This window comes from Oncorhynchus clarkii, chromosome 21 (genome assembly GCF_045791955.1).
Source record: "Oncorhynchus clarkii lewisi isolate Uvic-CL-2024 chromosome 21, UVic_Ocla_1.0, whole genome shotgun sequence".
In the NCBI taxonomy this organism is placed as follows: Eukaryota; Metazoa; Chordata; class Actinopteri; order Salmoniformes; family Salmonidae; genus Oncorhynchus; species Oncorhynchus clarkii.
This window is the reverse complement of record NC_092167.1, coordinates 51,882,089-51,901,746: the sequence shown is the minus strand read 5'-3', so window position 1 is coordinate 51,901,746 and position 19,658 is coordinate 51,882,089. Positions and strand designations below refer to the sequence as shown.

The following is a 19,658-nucleotide window of genomic DNA, read 5'->3' as shown; positions in this document are numbered from 1 at the left end:
AGCAGACAGAACAGACAGAGCAGACAGACTACAGCAGACAGAACAGAGAGCTCAAATGAAGGTGAACATGAGTTTGCTTTTTGTGTCCCTATAAAAAGAAGGTGGAGTGTGTGTGTGTGTGTGTGTGTGTGTGTGTGTGTTCCTGCTAAAGCAGAGTGTGTAGTGAATACTAAAGCAGCCTAAATGGGATGAATGAGAAGAGTGTATGAGAGATCAGAACAAATAACAACCTTGAGATAGAGACGGACAGATAGAGAGACAGAGAGAGAGGAGACAGAGACAGAGAGAACAGGATAGAGACAGAGAGAGAGAGAGAGAAGAGATACAGAGAGAGAACAGAATAGAGAGAACAGAATAGAGAACAGAATAGAGAGAACAGAATAGAGAACAGAATAGAGAGAACAGAATAGAAACAGAAAAAAATGACACTGCTGTTATTGTTAATGCTATTGTCCATTATGTTTTCCTTATTCTGACTGATGTTCATTTCTAATCCAACCCCACCCTTCATCCTGGTTGTTACTGATGTTCATTTCTAGTCCAACCCCACCCTTCAAGCTCACCCACCCCACTTTTCACTACTGATTGTCCTGATCATCTTGACAATTTTATTTATGATGTTAATATCTAACCCAGGGGGAGTCTGCTTTATCAAATAGGGGCGCAGCTAACCCACTGTTCCGTCACAGCTAACCCACTGTTCCGTCACAGCTAACCCACTGTTCCGTCACAGCTAACCCACTGTTCCGTCACAGCTAACCCACTAGACCGTCACAGCTAACCCACTGTTCCGTCACAGCTAACCCACTGTTCCGTCACAGCTAACCCACTGTTCCGTCACAGCTAACCCACTGTTCCGTCACAGCTAACCCACTGTTCCGTCACAGCTAACCCACTGTTCCGTCACAGCTAACCCACTGTTCCGTCACAGCTAACCCACTGTTCCGTCACAGCTAACCCACTGTTCCGTCACAGCTAACCCACTGTGCCCAGAGTAAACTGCCTGCTACTCAGCCATAAAAGCTAGAATATGCATATAATTAGTAGATTTGGATAGAAAACACTGAAGTTTCTAAAACTGTTTGAATGATGTCTGTGAGTATAACAGAACTTATGTAGCTGGCAAAAACCTTTTGTAAAGTTTTGTAGTTTTTCCAAGTCATTGCTTATCAAATATACAGTGTCTATGGGGTCATATTGCACTTCCTAAGGCTTCCACTGTAACGGAAGTGTTTGACTTTTCGTCTGGACCTAGTGTCACGCCTCATGAATTTACTGCGCTAAACGCACTAACAAAAAGGAGGTATTTGGACATAAATGGACTTTATCGAACAAAACAAACATTTATTGTGGAACTGGGATTCCTGGGAGTGCATTCTGTTGAAGATCATCAAAGGTAAGTTAATATTTACAATGGTATTTCTGACTTCTGATATCTGTATGGCTTGTTTTGTTGTCTGAGCGCTGTACTTATTGCATGGTGTGCTTTTTCCATGTAGTTTTTTTTAAATCTGACACAGCGGTTGAGGAGAAGTGGATCTAAAGTTCCATGCATAATAGTTGTATCTTTTATCGATGTTTATTTTGAGTATTTCTGTAAATTGATGTGGCTCTCCGCAAAATCACCGCATATTTTAGAACTACTGAACACACCAATGAAAACTGAGATTTTTGGATATAAATAATGAACTTTATCGAACAAAACATACATGTATTGTGTAACATGAAGTCCTATGAGTGTCAATTGATGAAGATCATCAAAGGTTAGTGATTAATTTTGTCTCTATTTCTGATTTTTGTGACTCCTCTCGTTTGGTTTGCTTTCGTCGTAAAGCCTTTTGAAATCAGACACTGTGGCTGGATTTACAACAACATGTTTGAGGAATTTTAATTATGAGATTTCTGTTGTTTTGAATTTGGCGCCCTGCAATTTCACTGGCTGTTGACGAGGTGGGATGCTACCGCCACGAACGATCCCAGAGAAGTTTACAAATGAAAATGTGTGCATACACACACATTGTGTGTGTGTGTGTGTGTGTACACTACGTGACCAAAAGTATGTGGACACCTGCTCATTGAACATCTCATTCCAAAATCATGGCCATTAATATGGAGTTGGTCCCCCTTTGCTGCTATAACAGCCTCCACTCTTCTGGGAAGGCTTTCCACTAGATGTAGGAACATTGCTGCTATAACAGTCTCCACTCTTCTGGGAAGGCTTTCCACTAGATGTAGGAACATTGCTGCTATAACAGTCTCCACTCTTCTGGGAAGGCTTTCCACTAGAAGTAGGAACATTGCTGCTATAACAGCCTCCACTCTTCTGGGAAGGTTTTCCACTAGATGTTGGAACATTGCTGCTACAACAGCCTCCACTCTTCTGGGAAGGTTTTCCACTAGATGTTGGAACATTGCTGCTATAACAGCCTCCACTCTTCTGGGAAGGCTTTCCACTAGATGTTGGAACATTGCTGCTATAACAGCCTCCACTCTTCTGGGAAGGCTTTCCACTAGATGTAGGAACATTGCTGCTATAACAGCCTCCACTCTTCTGGGAAGGCTTTCCACTAGATGTTGGAACATTGCTGCTATAACAGCCTCCACTCTTCTGGGAAGGCTTTCCTCTAGATGTAGGAACATTGCTGCTATAACAGCCTCCACTCTTCTGGGAAGGTTTTCCACTAGATGTTGGAACATTGCTGCTATAACAGCCTCCACTCTTCTGGGAAGGTTTTCCACTAGATGTTGGAACATTGCTGCTATAACAGCCTCCACTCTTCTGGGAAGGCTTTCCACTAGATGTTGGAACATTGCTGCTATAACAGCCTCCACTCTTCTGGGAAGGTTTTCCACTAGATGTTGGAACATTGCTGCTATAACAGCCTCCACTCTTCTGGGAAGGCTTTCCACTAGATGTAGGAACATTGCTGCTATAACAGCCTCCTCTCCACAAGATTTCCCACCATCATGTCAAGGTGAAACACACCATCATGTCAAGGTGAAACACACCATCATGTCAAGGTGAAACACACCATCATGTCAAGGTGAAACACACCATCATGTCAAGGTGAAACACACCATCATGTCAAGGTGAAATGATGCATTTTGAAATTTTGACAAATGAAAAATGGACATGTCTTGAGTCAGTACGTATTCAACCTCTTTGCATAAGTATGTTCAGGAGTAAAACTGTCCTGAACAAGTCAGATTGATGCACTACCATTCTGTCTCCCTCCCTCCGTTAACTCCCATGTTTTCTCGTGATCAATCTGTTTATGTTCTTCCTGTTCTGTTTAGTTAAGCTCCCATTGGTTTAAAGGTCAGAGAGAGGGAGAGAGAGAAAGCTAGAAAGAGGGATGACATGACATTTGGAAATGAGGAAAGGAGTGAAGGAGGGATGTGAAAAGCAAACAAGACTTCTGTTGGTCTGACAACCTTTAGGTTATCACTGGAGAGAGGGAGAGGGATGGAGAGAGAGAGAGGGATGGAGAGAGGGAGAGACCCGGTGAGGGGAGAGAGAGGGATGGAGAGAGGGAGAGACCCGATGGAGAGAGGGAGAGACCCGGTGAGGAGAGAGAGAGAGACCCGGTGGAGAGAGGGAGAGACCCGGTGAGGAGAGAGAGAGAGACCCGGTGGAGAGAGGGAGAGACCCGATGGAGAGAGGGAGAGACCCGATGGAGAGAGGGAGAGACCCGGTGAGGAGAGAGGGAGAGACCCGGTGAGGAGAGAGAGAGGGATGGAGAGAGGGAGAGACCCGATGGAGAGAGGGAGAGGGATGGAGAGAGGGAGAGACCCGATGGAGAGAGGGAGAGGGATGGAGAGAGGGAGAGACCCGATGGAGAGAGGGAGAGGGATGGAGAGAGGGAGAGACCCGGTGAGGGGAGAGAGAGGGATGGAGAGAGGGAGAGACCCGATGGAGAGAGGGAGAGACCCGGTGAGGGGAGAGAGAGGGATGGAGAGAGGGAGAGACCCGATGGAGAGAGGGAGAGGGATGGAGAGAGGGAGAGACCCGGTGAGGAGAGAGAGAGGGATGGAGAGAGGGAGAGACCCGGTGAGGAGAGAGAGAGGGATGGAGAGAGGGAGAGACCCGGTGAGGGGAGAGAGAGGGATGGAGAGAGGGAGAGACCCGATGGAGAGAGGGAGAGGGATGGAGAGAGGGAGAGACCCGGTGAGGAGAGAGAGAGGGATGGAGAGAGGGAGAGACCCAGTGAGGGGAGAGAGAGGGAGAGACCCGGTGAGGGGAGAGAGAGAGACCCGGTGGAGCGAGAGAGAGAGACCCGGTGGAGCGAGAGAGAGACCCGGTGAGGAGAGAGAGATCTGGTGAGGAGGGAGAGAGACCCGGTGAGGGGGGAGAGATCTGGTGAGGAGGGAGAGAGACCCGGTGAGGGGGGAGAGAGACCCGGTGAGGGGGGAGAGAGACCCGGTGAGGGGGGAGAGAGACCCGGTGAGGGGGGAGAGAGACCCGGTGAGGGGGGAGAGAGACCCGGTGAGGAGAGAGGGAGAGACCCGGTGAGGAGAGAGGGAGAGACCCGGTGAGGAGAGAGGGAGAGACCCGGTGAGGAGAGAGGGAGAGACCCGGTGAGGAGAGAGGGAGAGACCCGGTGAGGAGAGAGGGAGAGACCCGGTGGAGAGAGAGGGAGAGACCCGGTGGAGAGAGAGTGAGAGACCCGGTGGAGAGAGAGGGAGAGACCCGGTGGAGAGAGAGGGAGAGACCCGGTGGAGAGAGAGGGAGAGACCCGGTGGAGAGAGAGGGAGAGACCCGGTGGAGAGAGAGGGAGAGACCCAGTGGAGAGAGAGGGAGAGACCCAGTGGAGAGGGAGAGGGACACGGTGAGGGAAGAGGGAGGGGATGTGGAAAGCAAATAACCAAAAGTTCTCAGCTTACCTCATGCTCTCCAAGACAGGCCCTGTACAGAGAGGAAAATATGAGTTCAGTCTGCATCTCCCCCCAGATCCAGCTGCCTGCAGCGCAGTGACGCACTCTGGGATCAGACCACATCAGCATGACCACATGTCCCGAGCGCCACTGGCCGTGTGAGGTGTGTGTGGGGGGGGGGGGGGGGGGGTAACCGCTGGCCGTGGGGCGGTAACCGCTGGCCGTGGGGGGGTAACCGCTGGCCGTGGGGCGGTAACCGCTGGCTGTGTGGGGGGGGGGGTTAACCGCTGGCCGTGGGTTAACCGCTGGCCATATGAGGGGGGGTAACCGCTGGCCGTGTGAGGGGGGGGGGGGGGTAACCGCTGGCCGTGTGAGGGGGGGGGGGGTAACCGCTGGCCGTGGGGGGTAACCGCTGGCCGTGTGAGGGGGGGGGGGGGGGGGGGGGGGGGGTAACCGCTGGCCGTGGGAGGGGGGTGGAGTAACCGCTGGCCGTGTGAGGGGGGGGTAACCGCTGGCCGTGTGAGGGGGGGGTAACCGCTGGCCGGGTGAGGGGGGGGGGTAACCGCTGGCCGTGTGAGGGGGGGGGGGGGGGTAACCGCTGGCCGTGTGAGGGGGTGGGGGGTGTTACTGTGTGTGTGTGTTACTGTGTTACTGTGTCTGTGTTACTGTGTTACTGTGTCTGTGTCTGTGTGTTACTGTGTCTGTGTGTTAATGTGTTAATGTGTTAATGTGTTACTGTGTTACTGTGTTACTGTGTCTGTGTTACTGTGTCTGTGTGTCTGTGTTACTGTGTCTGTGTTACTGTGTCTGTGTTACTGTGTCTGTGTTACTGTGTCTGTGTTACTGTGTCTGTGTTACTGTGTTACTGTGTCTGTGTTACTGTGTCTGTGTTACTGTGTCTGTGTTACTGTGTCTGTGTTACTGTGTCTGTGTTTCTGTGTCTGTGTTACTGTGTCTGTGTTACTGTGTCTGTGTTACTGTGTTACTGTGTCTGTGTTACTGTGTCTGTGTTACTGTGTCTGTGTTACTGTGTTACTGTGTCTGTGTTACTGTGTCTGTGTTACTGTGTCTGTGTTACTGTGTCTGTGTTACTGTGTCTGTGTTTCTGTGTCTGTGTTACTGTGTCTGTGTTAATGTGTTGCTGTGTGTGTGTTGCTGTGTGTATGTGTGAGCGCGTGTGCGTGTGTGTAACATACGTGGGTATAGGGACCAGGCAGGGCGGGCAGGGGAGAGCTTTACGGACAAACGCAGGTTCTGACGACTGCTCCCACGGGCCTGCTAGGACCTGCAAAACAAGCAGTCTGAGACAGGAAGTCTCCCAGCATACATGTAGGAGTCCAGGATAAACATCCTGAATCAGCTGTTCTGATAGGTCCTGATATAACTAATAATCATTATGTAAACCACAACACTGAGGCTGTTCCCCAACTACTAACCCAGTCCCTATACTAACCTATACTAACCCAGTCCCTATACTAACCTAGTCCCTATACTAACCTATACTAACCCAGTCCCTATACTAAGCCAGTCCCTATACTAACCTATACTAACCCGGTCCCTATACTAACCCGGTCCCTATACTAACCCGGTCCCTATACTAACCCAGTCCCTATACTAACCTATACTAACCCAGTCCCTATACTAAGCCAGTCCCTATACTAACCTATACTAACCCGGTCCCTATACTAACCCGGTCCCTTTACTAACCCGGTCCCTATACTAACCCAGTCCCTATACTAACCCAGTCCCTATACTAACACAGTCCCTATACTAACCCAGTCCCTATACTAACCCAGTCCCTATACTAACCCAGTCCCTATACTAACCCAGTCCCTATACTAACCCATACTAACCCAGTCCCTATACTAACCCATACTAACCCAGTCCCTATACTAACCTATACTAACCCGGTCCCTATACTAAGCCAGTCCCTTTACTAACCCAGTCCCTATACTAACCCAGTCCCTATACTAACCCAGTCCCTATACTAACACAGTCCCTATACTAACCCAGTCCCTATACTAACCCAGTCCCTATACTAACCCAGTCCCTATACTAACCCAGTCCCTATACTAACCCAGTCCCTATACTAACCCAGTCCCTATACTAACCCAGTCCCTATACTAACTCAGTCCCTATACTAACCCAGTCCCTATACTAACCCATACTAACCCAGTCCCTATACTAACCTATACTAACCCAGTCCCTATACTAACCAATACTAACCCAGTCCCTATACTAACCCGGTCCCTATACTAACCCAGCCACTATACTAACCTATACTAACACGGTCCCTATACTAACCCAGTCCCTATACTAACCCGGTCCCTATACTAACCCGGTCCCTATACTAACCTATACTAACCCGGTCCCTATACTAGCCCGGTCCCTATACTAACCTATACTAACCCGGTCCCTATACTAACCCAGTCCCTATACTAACCTATACTAACCCGGTCCCTATACTAATCTATACTAACCCGGTCCCTTACTAACCCGGTCCCAATACTAACCCAGTCCCTATACTAACCCAGTCCCTATACTAACCTTACTAACCCAGTCCCTATACTAACCCAGTCCCAATACTAACCTAGTCCCTATACTAACCTGGTCCCTTATACTAACCTATACTAACCCGGTCCCAATACTAACCCGGTCCCCATACTAACCCAGTCCCCATACTGACCCGGTCCCTTTACTAACCCAGTCCCTATACTAACCTATACTAACCCGGTCCCTATACTAACCCAGTCCCTATACTAACCTATACTAACCCGGTCCCTATACTAACCCAGTCCCTATACTAACCCAGTCCCTATACTAACATATACTAACCCGGTCACTAAAATAACCCGGTCCCTATACTAACCCGGTCCCTATACTAACCCAGTCCCTATACTAACCCAGTCCCTATACTAACCTATACTAACCCGGTCCCTATACTAACCTAGTCCCTATACTAACCTGGTCCCTATACTAACCCAGTCCCTATACTAACCCAGTCCCTATACTAACCTATACTAACCCGGTCCCTCTACTAACCCAGTCCATATACTAACTCAGTCCCTATACTAACCTATACTAACCCGGTCCCTATACTAACCCAGTCCCTATACTAACCCAGTCCCTATACTAACCTATACTAACCCAGTCCCTATACTAACCTGGTCCCTATACTAACCCAGTCCCAATACTAACCTATACTAACCCAGTCCCTATACTAACCCAGTCCCTATACTAACCTATACTAACCCGGTCCCTATACTAACCTAGTCCCTATACTAACCTGGTCCCTATACTAACCCAGTCCCTATACTAACCCAGTCCCTATACTAACACAGTCCCTATACTAACCCAGTCCCTATACTAACCCAGTCCCTATACTAACCCAGTCCCTATACTAACCCAGTCCCTATACTAACCCATACTAACCCAGTCCCTATACTAACCCATACTAACCCAGTCCCTATACTAACCTATACTAACCCGGTCCCTATACTAAGCCAGTCCCTTTACTAACCCAGTCCCTATACTAACCCAGTCCCTATACTAACCCAGTCCCTATACTAACACAGTCCCTATACTAACCCAGTCCCTATACTAACCCAGTCCCTATACTAACCCAGTCCCTATACTAACCCAGTCCCTATACTAACCCAGTCCCTATACTAACCTATACTAACCCAGTCCCTATACTAACTCAGTCCCTATACTAACCCAGTCCCTATACTAACCCATACTAACCCAGTCCCTATACTAACCTATACTAACCCAGTCCCTATACTAACCAATACTAACCCAGTCCCTATACTAACCCGGTCCCTATACTAACCCAGCCACTATACTAACCTATACTAACCCGGTCCCTATACTAACCCAGTCCCTATACTAACCCGGTCCCTATACTAACCCGGTCCCTATACTAACCTATACTAACCCGGTCCCTATACTAGCCCGGTCCCTATACTAACCTATACTAACCCGGTCCCTATACTAACCCAGTCCCTATACTAACCTATACTAACCCGGTCCCTATACTAATCTATACTAACCCGGTCCCTTACTAACCCGGTCCCAATACTAACCCAGTCCCTATACTAACCCAGTCCCTATACTAACCTTACTAACCCAGTCCCTATACTAACCCAGTCCCAATACTAACCTAGTCCCTATACTAACCTGGTCCCTTATACTAACCTATACTAACCCGGTCCCAATACTAACCCGGTCCCCATACTAACCCAGTCCCCATACTGACCCGGTCCCTATACTAACCCAGTCCCTATACTAACCTATACTAACCCGGTCCCTATACTAACCCAGTCCCTATACTAACCTATACTAACCCGGTCCCTATACTAACCCAGTCCCTATACTAACCCAGTCCCTATACTAACATATACTAACCCGGTCACTAAAATAACCCGGTCCCTATACTAACCCGGTCCCTATACTAACCCAGTCCCTATACTAACCCAGTCCCTATACTAACCTATACTAACCCGGTCCCTATACTAACCTAGTCCCTATACTAACCTGGTCCCTATACTAACCCAGTCCCTATACTAACCCAGTCCCTATACTAACCTATACTAACCCGGTCCCTCTACTAACCCAGTCCATATACTAACTCAGTCCCTATACTAACCTATACTAACCCGGTCCCTATACTAACCCAGTCCCTATACTAACCCAGTCCCTATACTAACCTATACTAACCCAGTCCCTATACTAACCTGGTCCCTATACTAACCCAGTCCCATACTAACCTAAGTCCCTATACTAACCCAGTCCCTATACTAACCTATACACCCGGTCCCTATACTACCTACCTATACTAACCTGGTCCCTATACTAACCCAGTCCCTATACTAACCCGGTCCCTCTACTAACCCAGTCCATATACTAACCCAGTCCCTATACTAACCCAGTCCCTATACTAACCTATACTAACCCGGTCCCTATACTAACCCAGTCCCTATACTAACCTATACTAGCAGGGTAGCCTAGTGGTTAGAGCGTTGGACTAGTAACCGGAAGGTTGCGAGTTCAAACCCCCGAGCTGACAAGGTACAAATCTGTCGTTCTGCCCCTGAACAGGCAGTTAACCCACTGTTCCTAGGCCGTCATTGAAAATAAGAATTTGTTCTTAACTGACTTGCCTTGTTAAATAAAGGTAAAATAAAAAAAATAAAAAAATAAAAAAGTCCCTATACTAACCTGGTCCCTATACTAACCCAGTCCCAATACTAACCCAGTCCCTATACTAACCTATACTAACCGAGTCCCTATACTAACCCGGTCCCTATTATAACCCAGTCCCTCTACTAACCCGGTCCCTCTACTAACCCGGTCCCTCTACTAACCCGGTCCCTCTACTAACCCGGTCCCTATACTAACCCGGTCCCTATACTAACCTATACTAACCCGGTCCCTATACTAACCCAGTCCCTATACTAACCCAGTCCCTATACTAACCTATACTAACCCGGTCCAAATACTAACCCGGTAAACTGCCTGTTCAGGGGCAGAACGACAGACCTTGTCAGCTCGGGGGTTTGAACTTGCAACCTTCCGGTTACTAGTCCAACGCTCTAACCACTAGGCTACCCTGCCGCCCCCAGGGTTGGGCAGGGTTGTTATTTTCCATCTCCACTATAAATAACATATGGGTGGCGTTCCAGGCTAGCGGTCTCCTGACAGATCTCACTTCATAAAGCAATCTACAGTCTCCACTATATTTTTACAGACCAATCTCACGCCCCACAGCAGAGTTGATGACCTGGCATCGGTGCCACCCCTGGTGGATCCAATCTAACATCCCCCATACAGTCATTCTGAAACTGTCCTGTCAGCATGGCACACACTCACCCTGTCGCTGGTCTTCACCATAACCTGGTCGTGGCAGGGTTGGGGACAGGGGTGTTGGCATCGTTTCAGGGCCAGGAGACAGGCCTGGCGACAGGGAGGGCAGGGACCAGGGTGACAGCGATGGGTCTCTCTGCTGGGGTGGTGGCAGGATGGGGGAGACCTGGTGGGATGATAATCATTTAGACAGAGTGGTTTTTTGTCTGTCCCTATAATGACTTGTATCTCAAACGTAACAGCACAACAACAGCACAACAACAGCACAACAAGAGCACAACATAACAGCACAAAGTGGGCACAAATACAACAATGTCAATCACAACCAATATATCACGTTTTAATACATTGTTGTATAACAGTGAAGACATCAAAACACATCACTCCAGTGTTTATGCTAAATTGTAAATATTTCGTCACTACGGCCTATTTATTGCCTTACCTCCCTAATCTTACTACATTTGCACACTGTACATAGATGTCTCTATTGTGTTATTGACTGTATGTTTGTTTATGTGTAACTCTGTGTTGTTGTATGTGTCAAACTGCTTTGCTTCATCTTCGCCAGGTCACAGTTGTAAATGAGAACTTGTTCTCAACTGGCCTACCTGGTTAAATAAAGGGTTATATATATAAATACCTGGTTAAATAAAGGGTTATATATATAAATACCTGGTTAAATAAAGGGTTATATATATAAATACCTGGTTAAATAAAGGGTTATATATAAATACCTGGTTAAATAAAGGGTTAGATATATAAATACCTGGTTAAATAAAGGGTTATATATATAAATACCTGGTTAAATAAAGGGTTATATATATAAATACCTGGTTAAATAAAGGGTTATATATATAAATACCTGGTTAAATAAAGGGTTAGGGTTATATATATAAATACCTGGATAAATAAAGGGTTATATATATAAATACCTGGTTAAATAAAGGGTTATATATATAAATACCTGGTTAAATAAAGGGTTATATATATAAATACCTGGTTAAATAAAGGGTTATATATATAAATACCTGGTTAAATAAAGGGTTAGGGTTATATATATATATAAATACCTGGTTAAATAAAGGGTTATATATATAAATACCTGGTTAAATAAAGGGTTAGGGTTATATATATAAATACCTGGTTAAATAAAGGGTTATATATATACATACCTGGTTAAATAAAGGGTTATATATAAATACCTGGTTAAATAAAGGGTTAGGGTTATATATATAAATACCTGGTTAAATAAAGGGTTATATATATAAATACCTGGTTAAATAAAGGGTTAGATATATAAATATCTGGTTAAATAAAGGGTTATATATATAAATACCTGGTTAAATAAAGGGTTATATATATACATACCTGGTTAAATAAAGGGTTAGGGTTATATATATAAATACCTGGTTAAATAAAGGGTTATATATATAAATACCTGGTTAAATAAAGGGTTAGGATTATATATATAATATATAAATACCTGGTTAAATAAAGGGTTATATATATAAATACCTGGTTAAATAAAGGGTTATATATATAAATACCTGGTTAAATAAAGGGTTATATATATAAATACCTGGTTAAATAAAGGGTTATATATATAAATACATGGTTAAATAAAGGGTTATATATATAAATACCTGGTTAAATAAAGGGTTATATATATAAATACCTGATTAAATAAAGGGTTATATATATAAATACCTGGTTAAATAAAGGGTTAGGGTTATATATATAAATACCTGGTTAAATAAAGGGTTATATATTTAAATACCTGGTTAAATAAAGGTTTATATATATATATATAAATACCTGGTTAAATAAAGGGTTATATATATAAATACCTGGTTAAATAAAGAGTTAGGGTTATATATAAATACCTGGTTAAATAAAGGGTTAGGGTTATATATATAAATACCTGGTTAAATAAAGGGTTATATATATAAATACCTGGTTAAATAAAGGGTTATATATATAAATACCTGGTTAAATAAAGGGTTATATATATAAATACCTGGTTAAATAAAGGGTTATATATATAAATACCTGGTTAAATAAAGGGTTATATATATAAATACCTGGTTAAATAAAGGGTTATATATATAAATACCTGGTTAAATAAAGGGTTAGGGTTATATATATATAAATAACTTGTTAAATAAAGGGTTATATATATAAATACCTGGTTAAATAAAGGGTTAGGGTTATATATATAAATACCTGGTTAAATAAAGGGTTATATATTTAAATACCTGGTTAAATAAAGGTTTATATATATATATATATATATAAATACCTGGTTAAATAAAGGGTTATATATATAAATACCTGGTTAAATAAAGAGTTAGGGTTATATATAAATACCTGGTTAAATAAAGGGTTAGGGTTATATATATAAATACCTGGTTAAATAAAGGGTTATATATATAAATACCTGGTTAAATAAAGGGTTATATGTATAAATACCTGGTTAAATAAAGGGTTATATATATAAATACCTGGTTAAATAAAGGGTTATATATATATAAATACCTGGTTAAATAAAGGGTTATATATATAAATACCTGGTTAAATAAAGGGTTATATATATAAATACCTGGTTAAATAAAGGGTTATATATATAAATACCTGGTTAAATAAAGGGTTATATATAAATACCCAGTTAAATAAAGGGTTATATGTATAAATACCTGGTTAAATAAAGGGTTAGGGTTATATATATAAATACCTGGTTAAATAAAGGGTTATATATATAAATACCTGGTTAAATAAAGGGTTATATATATAAATACCTGGTTAAATAAAGGGGTATATATATAAATACCTGGTTAAATAAAGGGTTAGTGTTATATATATAAATACCTGGATAAATAAAGGGTTAGGGTTATATATATAATATATAAATATCTGGTTAAATAAAGGGTTATATATATATATAAATACCTGGTTAAAAAAAAGGGTTAGGGTTATATATATAATACATAAATACCTGGTTAAATAAAGGGTTAGGGTTATATATATAATATATAAATACCTGGTTAAATAAAGGGTTAGGGTTATATATATATATAATATATAAATACCTGGTTAAATAAAGGGTTATATATATATATATATATAAATACCTGGTTAAATAAAGGGTTATATATATATAAATACCTGGTTAAATAAAGGGTTATATATATAAATACTTGGTTAAATAAAGGGATATATATATATATATAAATACCTGGTTAAATAAAGGGTTACATATATAAATACCTGGTTAAATAAAGGGTTATATATATATAAATACCTGGTTAAATAAAGGGTTATATATATAAATACCTGGCTAAATAAAGGGTTAGGGTTATATATATAAATACCTGTGTTAAATAAAGGGTTATATATATAAATACCTTGTTAAATAAAGGGTTATATATATAAATACCTGGTTAAATAAAGGGTTATATATATAAATACCTGGTTAAATAAAGGGTTATATATATATATAAATACCTGGTTAAATAAAGGGTTATGGTTATATATATAAATACCTGGTTAAATAAATGGTTATATATATAAATACCTGGTTAAATAAAGGGTTAGGGTTATATATATAAATATCTGGTTAAATAAAGGGTTTTATATATATATATATATATATATATATATATAAATACCTGGTTAAATAAAGGGTTATATATATAAATACCTGGTTAAATAAAGGGTTATATATATAAATACCTGGTTAAATAAAGGGTTATATATATATAAATACCTGGTTAAATAAAGGGTTATATATATAAATACCTGGTTAAATAAAGGGTTATATATATAAATACCTGGTTAAATAAAGGGTTATGGTTATATATATAAATACCTGGTTAAATAAATGGTTATATATATAAATACCTGGTTAAATAAAGGGTTAGGGTTATATATATAAATATCTGGTTAAATAAAGGGTTTTATATATATATATATATATATATATATATATATATATAAATACCTGGTTAAATAAAGGGTTATATATATAAATACCTGGTTAAATAAAGGGTTATATATATAAATACCTGGTTAAATAAAGGGTTATATATATAAATACCTGGTTAAATAAAGGGTTAGGGTTATATATATAAATACCTGGTTAAATAAAGGGTTATATATATAAATACCTGGTTAAATAAAGGGTTATATATATAAATACATGGTTAAATAAAGGGTTATATATATAAATACCTGGTTAAATAAAGGGTTATATATATAAATACCTGGTTAAATAAAGGGTTATATATATAAATACCTGGTTAAATAAAGGGTTAGGGTTATATATATATATATATATATATATATATAAATACCTGGTTAAATAAAGGGTTATATATATAAATACCTGGTTAAATAAAGGGTTATATATATAAATACCTGGTTAAATAAAGGGTTATATATATAAATACCTGGTTAAATAAAGGGTTATATATATAAATACCTGGTTAAATAAAGGGTTATATATATAAATACCTGGTTAAATAAAGGGTTATATATATATAAATACCTGGTTAAATAAAGGGTTATATATATAAATACCTGGTTAAATAAAGGGTTATATATATAAATACCTGGTTAAATAAAGGGTTATATATATAAATACCTGGTTAAATAAAGGGTTATATATATAAATATCTGGTTAAATAAAGGGTTATATATATAAATACCTGGTTAAATAAAGGGTTATATATATAAATACCTGGTTAAATAAAGGGTTAGGGTTATATATATAAATACCTGGTTAAATAAAGGGTTATATATATAAATACCTGGTTAAATAAAGGGTTATATATATAAATACCTGGTTAAATAAAGGGTTATATATATAAATACCTGGTTAAATAAAGGGTTAGGGTTATATATATAAATACCTGGTTAAATAAAGGGTTATATATATAAATACCTGGTTAAATAAAGGGTTATATATATAAATACCTGGTTAAATAAAGGGTTATATATATAAATACCTGGTTAAATAAAGGGTTATATATATAAATACCTGGTTAAATAAAGGGTTAGAGTTATATATATAAATACCTGGTTAAATAAAGGGTTATATATATAAATACCTGGTTAAATAAAGGGTTATATATATAAATACCTGGTTAAATAAAGGGTTATATATATAAATACCTGGTTAAATAAAGGGTTATATATATAAATACCTGGTTAAATAAAGGGTTAGATATATAAATACCTGGTTAAATAAAGGGTTATATATATAAATACCTGGTTAAATAAAGGGTTATATATATAAATACCTGGTTAAATAAAGGGTTATATATATAAATACCTGGTAAATAAAGGGTTAGGGTTATATATATAAATACCTGGTTAAATAAAGGGTTATATATATAAATACCTGGTTAAATAAAGGGTTATATATATAAATACCTGGTTAAATAAAGGGTTATATATATAAATACCTGGTTAAATAAAGGGTTATATATATAAATACCTGGTTAAATAAAGGGTTATATATATAAATACCTGGTTAAATAAAGGGTTATATATATAAATACCTGGTTAAATAAAGGGTTATATATATAAATACCTGGTTAAATAAAGGGTTATATATATAAATACCTGGTTAAATAAAGGGTTATATATATAAATACCTGGTTAAATAAAGGGTTATATATATAAATACCTGGTTAAATAAAGGTGAAATAAAATTCAAAAAAAAAATACATATCATGGTCAAATTACCGGCTTCCACAGATTTTATTAGTCAGTCTCATATTAAAAACTTCAAACATTTCTCTTTACCTGACGGCAAAAGAAGTGTAGAATCGCAGGAAATGAGCTGCAAAACATCTCATTTGACTCTCCATGGACAAATAATTACAAACAAAATGTCTCTCCGCTGTCAAGAAGAGGTAGACTAAAATGTTTGGCCCGTTTGGTGTGTGGGGGCGAGGTATGGATGTGGGTACTACTGCCCGCGCGTCGCCCCGTGTGTGTGTGTGTGTCTGGATGATGTCCCGTGTGTGTGTGTGTGTGTCGTCCCGTGTGTGTGTCTGGACGATGTCCCGTGTGTGTGTGTGTGTCTGGACAATGTCCCGTGTGTGTGTGTGTGTCTGGACGATGTCCCGTGTGTGTGTCTGGACGATGTCCCGTGTGTGTGTCTGGACGATGTCCCGTGTGTGTGTGTGTGTCTGGACGATGTCCCGTGTGTTTGTTACCTGCACAGTTCTTTACAGCGTGGGGGCTTGGTACTCCTCTCCCTCCCACAGGGAACAGTCAGAGAGGTGGATTCACACACACACTTCACATCCACCGTCTCTGGACAGGGATAGCAGCTGCCTGTAACACAGAACCTTGTTTTACTACATGGTAAACCAACACCCCATAGACTGAGAATGGTTACAACCATCACTCATCTCACAGGTTGTCATTCCATCCCTTCTAGAGGGGGGTTCCATCCCTCCTAGAGGGGGGTTCCATCCCTCCTAGAGGGGGGTTCCATCCCTCTCATCCCTCCTAAAGGGGGGTTCCATCCCTCCTAGAGGGGGGTTCCATCCCTCCTAGAGGGGGGTTCCATCCCTCCTAGAGGGGGGTTCCATCCCTCCTAAAGGGGGGTTCCATCCCTCCTAGAGGGGGGTTCCATCCCTCTCATCCCTCCTAGAGGGGGGTTCCATGCCTTCAAGAGGGGTGTTCCATCCCTCCTAAAGGGGGGTTCCATCCCTCCTAGAGGGGGGTTCCATCCCTCCTAGAGGGGGGTTCCATCCCTCCTAGAGGGGGGTTCCATCCCTCTCATCCCTCCTAGAGGGGGTTCCCATCCCTCCTAGAGGGGGGTTCTGTATACAGGCTCGTTATTACCTGGTACCCCTGTATCCAGCCTTGTTATCACCTGGTACCCCTGTATCCAGCCTTGTTATCACCTGGTACCCCTGTATCCAGCCTTGTTATCACCTGGTACCCCTGTATCCAGCCTTGTTATCACCTGGTACTCCCTGTATCCAGCCTTGTTATCACCTGGTACTCCCTGTATCCAGCCTTGTTATCACCTGGTACTCCCTGTATCCAGCCTTGTTATCACCTGGTACTCCCTGTATCCAGCCTTGTTATCACCTGGTACTCCCTGTATCCAGCCTTGTTATCACCTGGTACTCCCTGTATCCAGCCTTGTTATCACCTGGTACTCCCTGTATCCAGCCTTGTTATCACCTGGTACTCCCTGTATCCAGCCTTGTTATCACCTGGTACTCCCTGTATCCAGCCTCGTTATCACCTGGTACCCCTGTATCCAGCCTCGTTATTACCTGGTAAGGTACCTGATGTATTGTGGGTTAGGGGCTTGTCAGTCACCTGTTGCATTGTGGGTTAGGGGCTTGTCAGTCAGCTGTTGCATTGTGGGTTAGGGGCTTGTCAGTCAGCTGTTGTATTGTGGGTTAGGGGCTTGTCAGTCAGCTGTTGCATTGTGGGTTAGGGGCTTGTCAGTCAGCTGTTGCATTGTGGGTTAGGGGCTTGTCAGTCAGCTGTTGTATTGTGGGTTGAGACTGACATGTAAAACAGCTTCTATCTCAAGGCCATCAGACTGTTAAACAGCCACCACTAACATTGAGTGGCTGCTGCCAACACACTGACACTGACTCAACTCCAGCCACTTTAATAATGGGAATTGATGGGAAATGATGTAAATATATCACTAGCCACTTTAAACAATGCTACCTAATATAATGTTACTTACCCTACATTATTCATCTCATATGCATACGTATATACTGTACTCTATATCATCGACTGTATCCTTATGTAATACATGTATCACTAGCCACTTTAACTATGCCACTTTGTTTACATACTCATCTCATATGTACATACTGTACTCGATACAATCTACTGTATCTTGCCTATGCTGCTCTGTACCATCACTCATTCATATATCCTTATGTACATATTCTTTATCCCCTTACACTGTGTACAAGACAGTAGTTTTGGAATTGTTAGTTAGATTACTTGTTATTACTGCATTGTCGGAACTAGAAGCACAAGCATTTCGCTACACTCGCATTAACATCTGCTAACCATGTGTATGTGACAAATAAAATTTGATTTGATTTGGGTTAGGGGCTTGTCAGTCAGCTGTTGTATTGTGGGTTAGGGACTTGTCAGTCAGCTGTTGCATTGTGGGTTAGGGGCTTGTCAGTCAGCTGTTGCATTGTGGGTTAGGGGCTTGTCAGTCAGCTGTTGTATTGTGGGTTAGGGACTTGTCAGTCAGCTGTTGCATTGTGGGTTAGGGACTTGTCAGTCAGCTGTTGTATTCGGCCATGTGACGATGTGATTTGATCTTAAAGCAGTCAGACGAGGTCCAGAATATTAAAATGGATTGACCTTACAGACGCGTTCCATTGTCCCCCTCGACAATAGTTTCGAAAAACAACCTTTGCAACCACAGTGTGTGTCTCTGCGAGGTGCGAGGTGTGTGTGTGTCTCTGCGAGGTGTGTGTCTCTGCGAGGTGTGTGTCTCTGCGAGGTGTGTGTGTGTGTGTGTGTGTCTCTGCAAGGTGTGTGTCTCTGCGAGGTGTGTGTGTGTGTGTCTCTGCAAGGTGTGTGTGTGTGTGTCTCTGCGAGGTGTGTGTGTGTGTGTGTCTCTGCGAGGTGTGTGTGTGTCTCTGCGAGGTGCGTGTGTGTGTGTCTCTGCGAGGCGTGTGTCTCTGCGAGGTGTCTCTCTGCGAGGTGTGTGTGTGTGTGTGTGTGAGAGTGTCTGCGAGGTGTGTGTGTGTGTGTGTGTGTCTCTGCGAGGTGTGTGTGTGTGTGTCTCTGCGAGGTGTGTGTGTGTGTGTGTGTCTCTGCGAGGTGTGTGTGTGTGTGTGTGTCTCTGCGAGGTGTGTGTGTGTGTGTGTGTGTCTCTGCGAGGTGTGTGTGTGTGTGTGTGT

General features: G+C 41.7%; 1 protein-coding gene across 1 annotated transcript in view; it reads right to left on the bottom strand.

Moving 5' to 3' along the window:
• The window catches only part of LOC139379134 (nuclear transcription factor, X-box binding-like 1), a 90,340-nt gene that overhangs the window by 44,531 nt on the left and 26,151 nt on the right, over window positions 1-19,658 (bottom strand). Inside the window, exons 13-16 of the mRNA XM_071121964.1 lie at window positions 16,962-17,082; window positions 10,747-10,906; window positions 6,072-6,160; window positions 4,885-4,906 (exon numbers count right to left, since the gene is read on the bottom strand). Of these exons, the coding sequence (XP_070978065.1) occupies window positions 4,885-4,906; window positions 6,072-6,160; window positions 10,747-10,906; window positions 16,962-17,082 (392 nt within the window). The remainder of the gene's footprint in view (window positions 1-4,884; window positions 4,907-6,071; window positions 6,161-10,746; window positions 10,907-16,961; window positions 17,083-19,658) is intronic.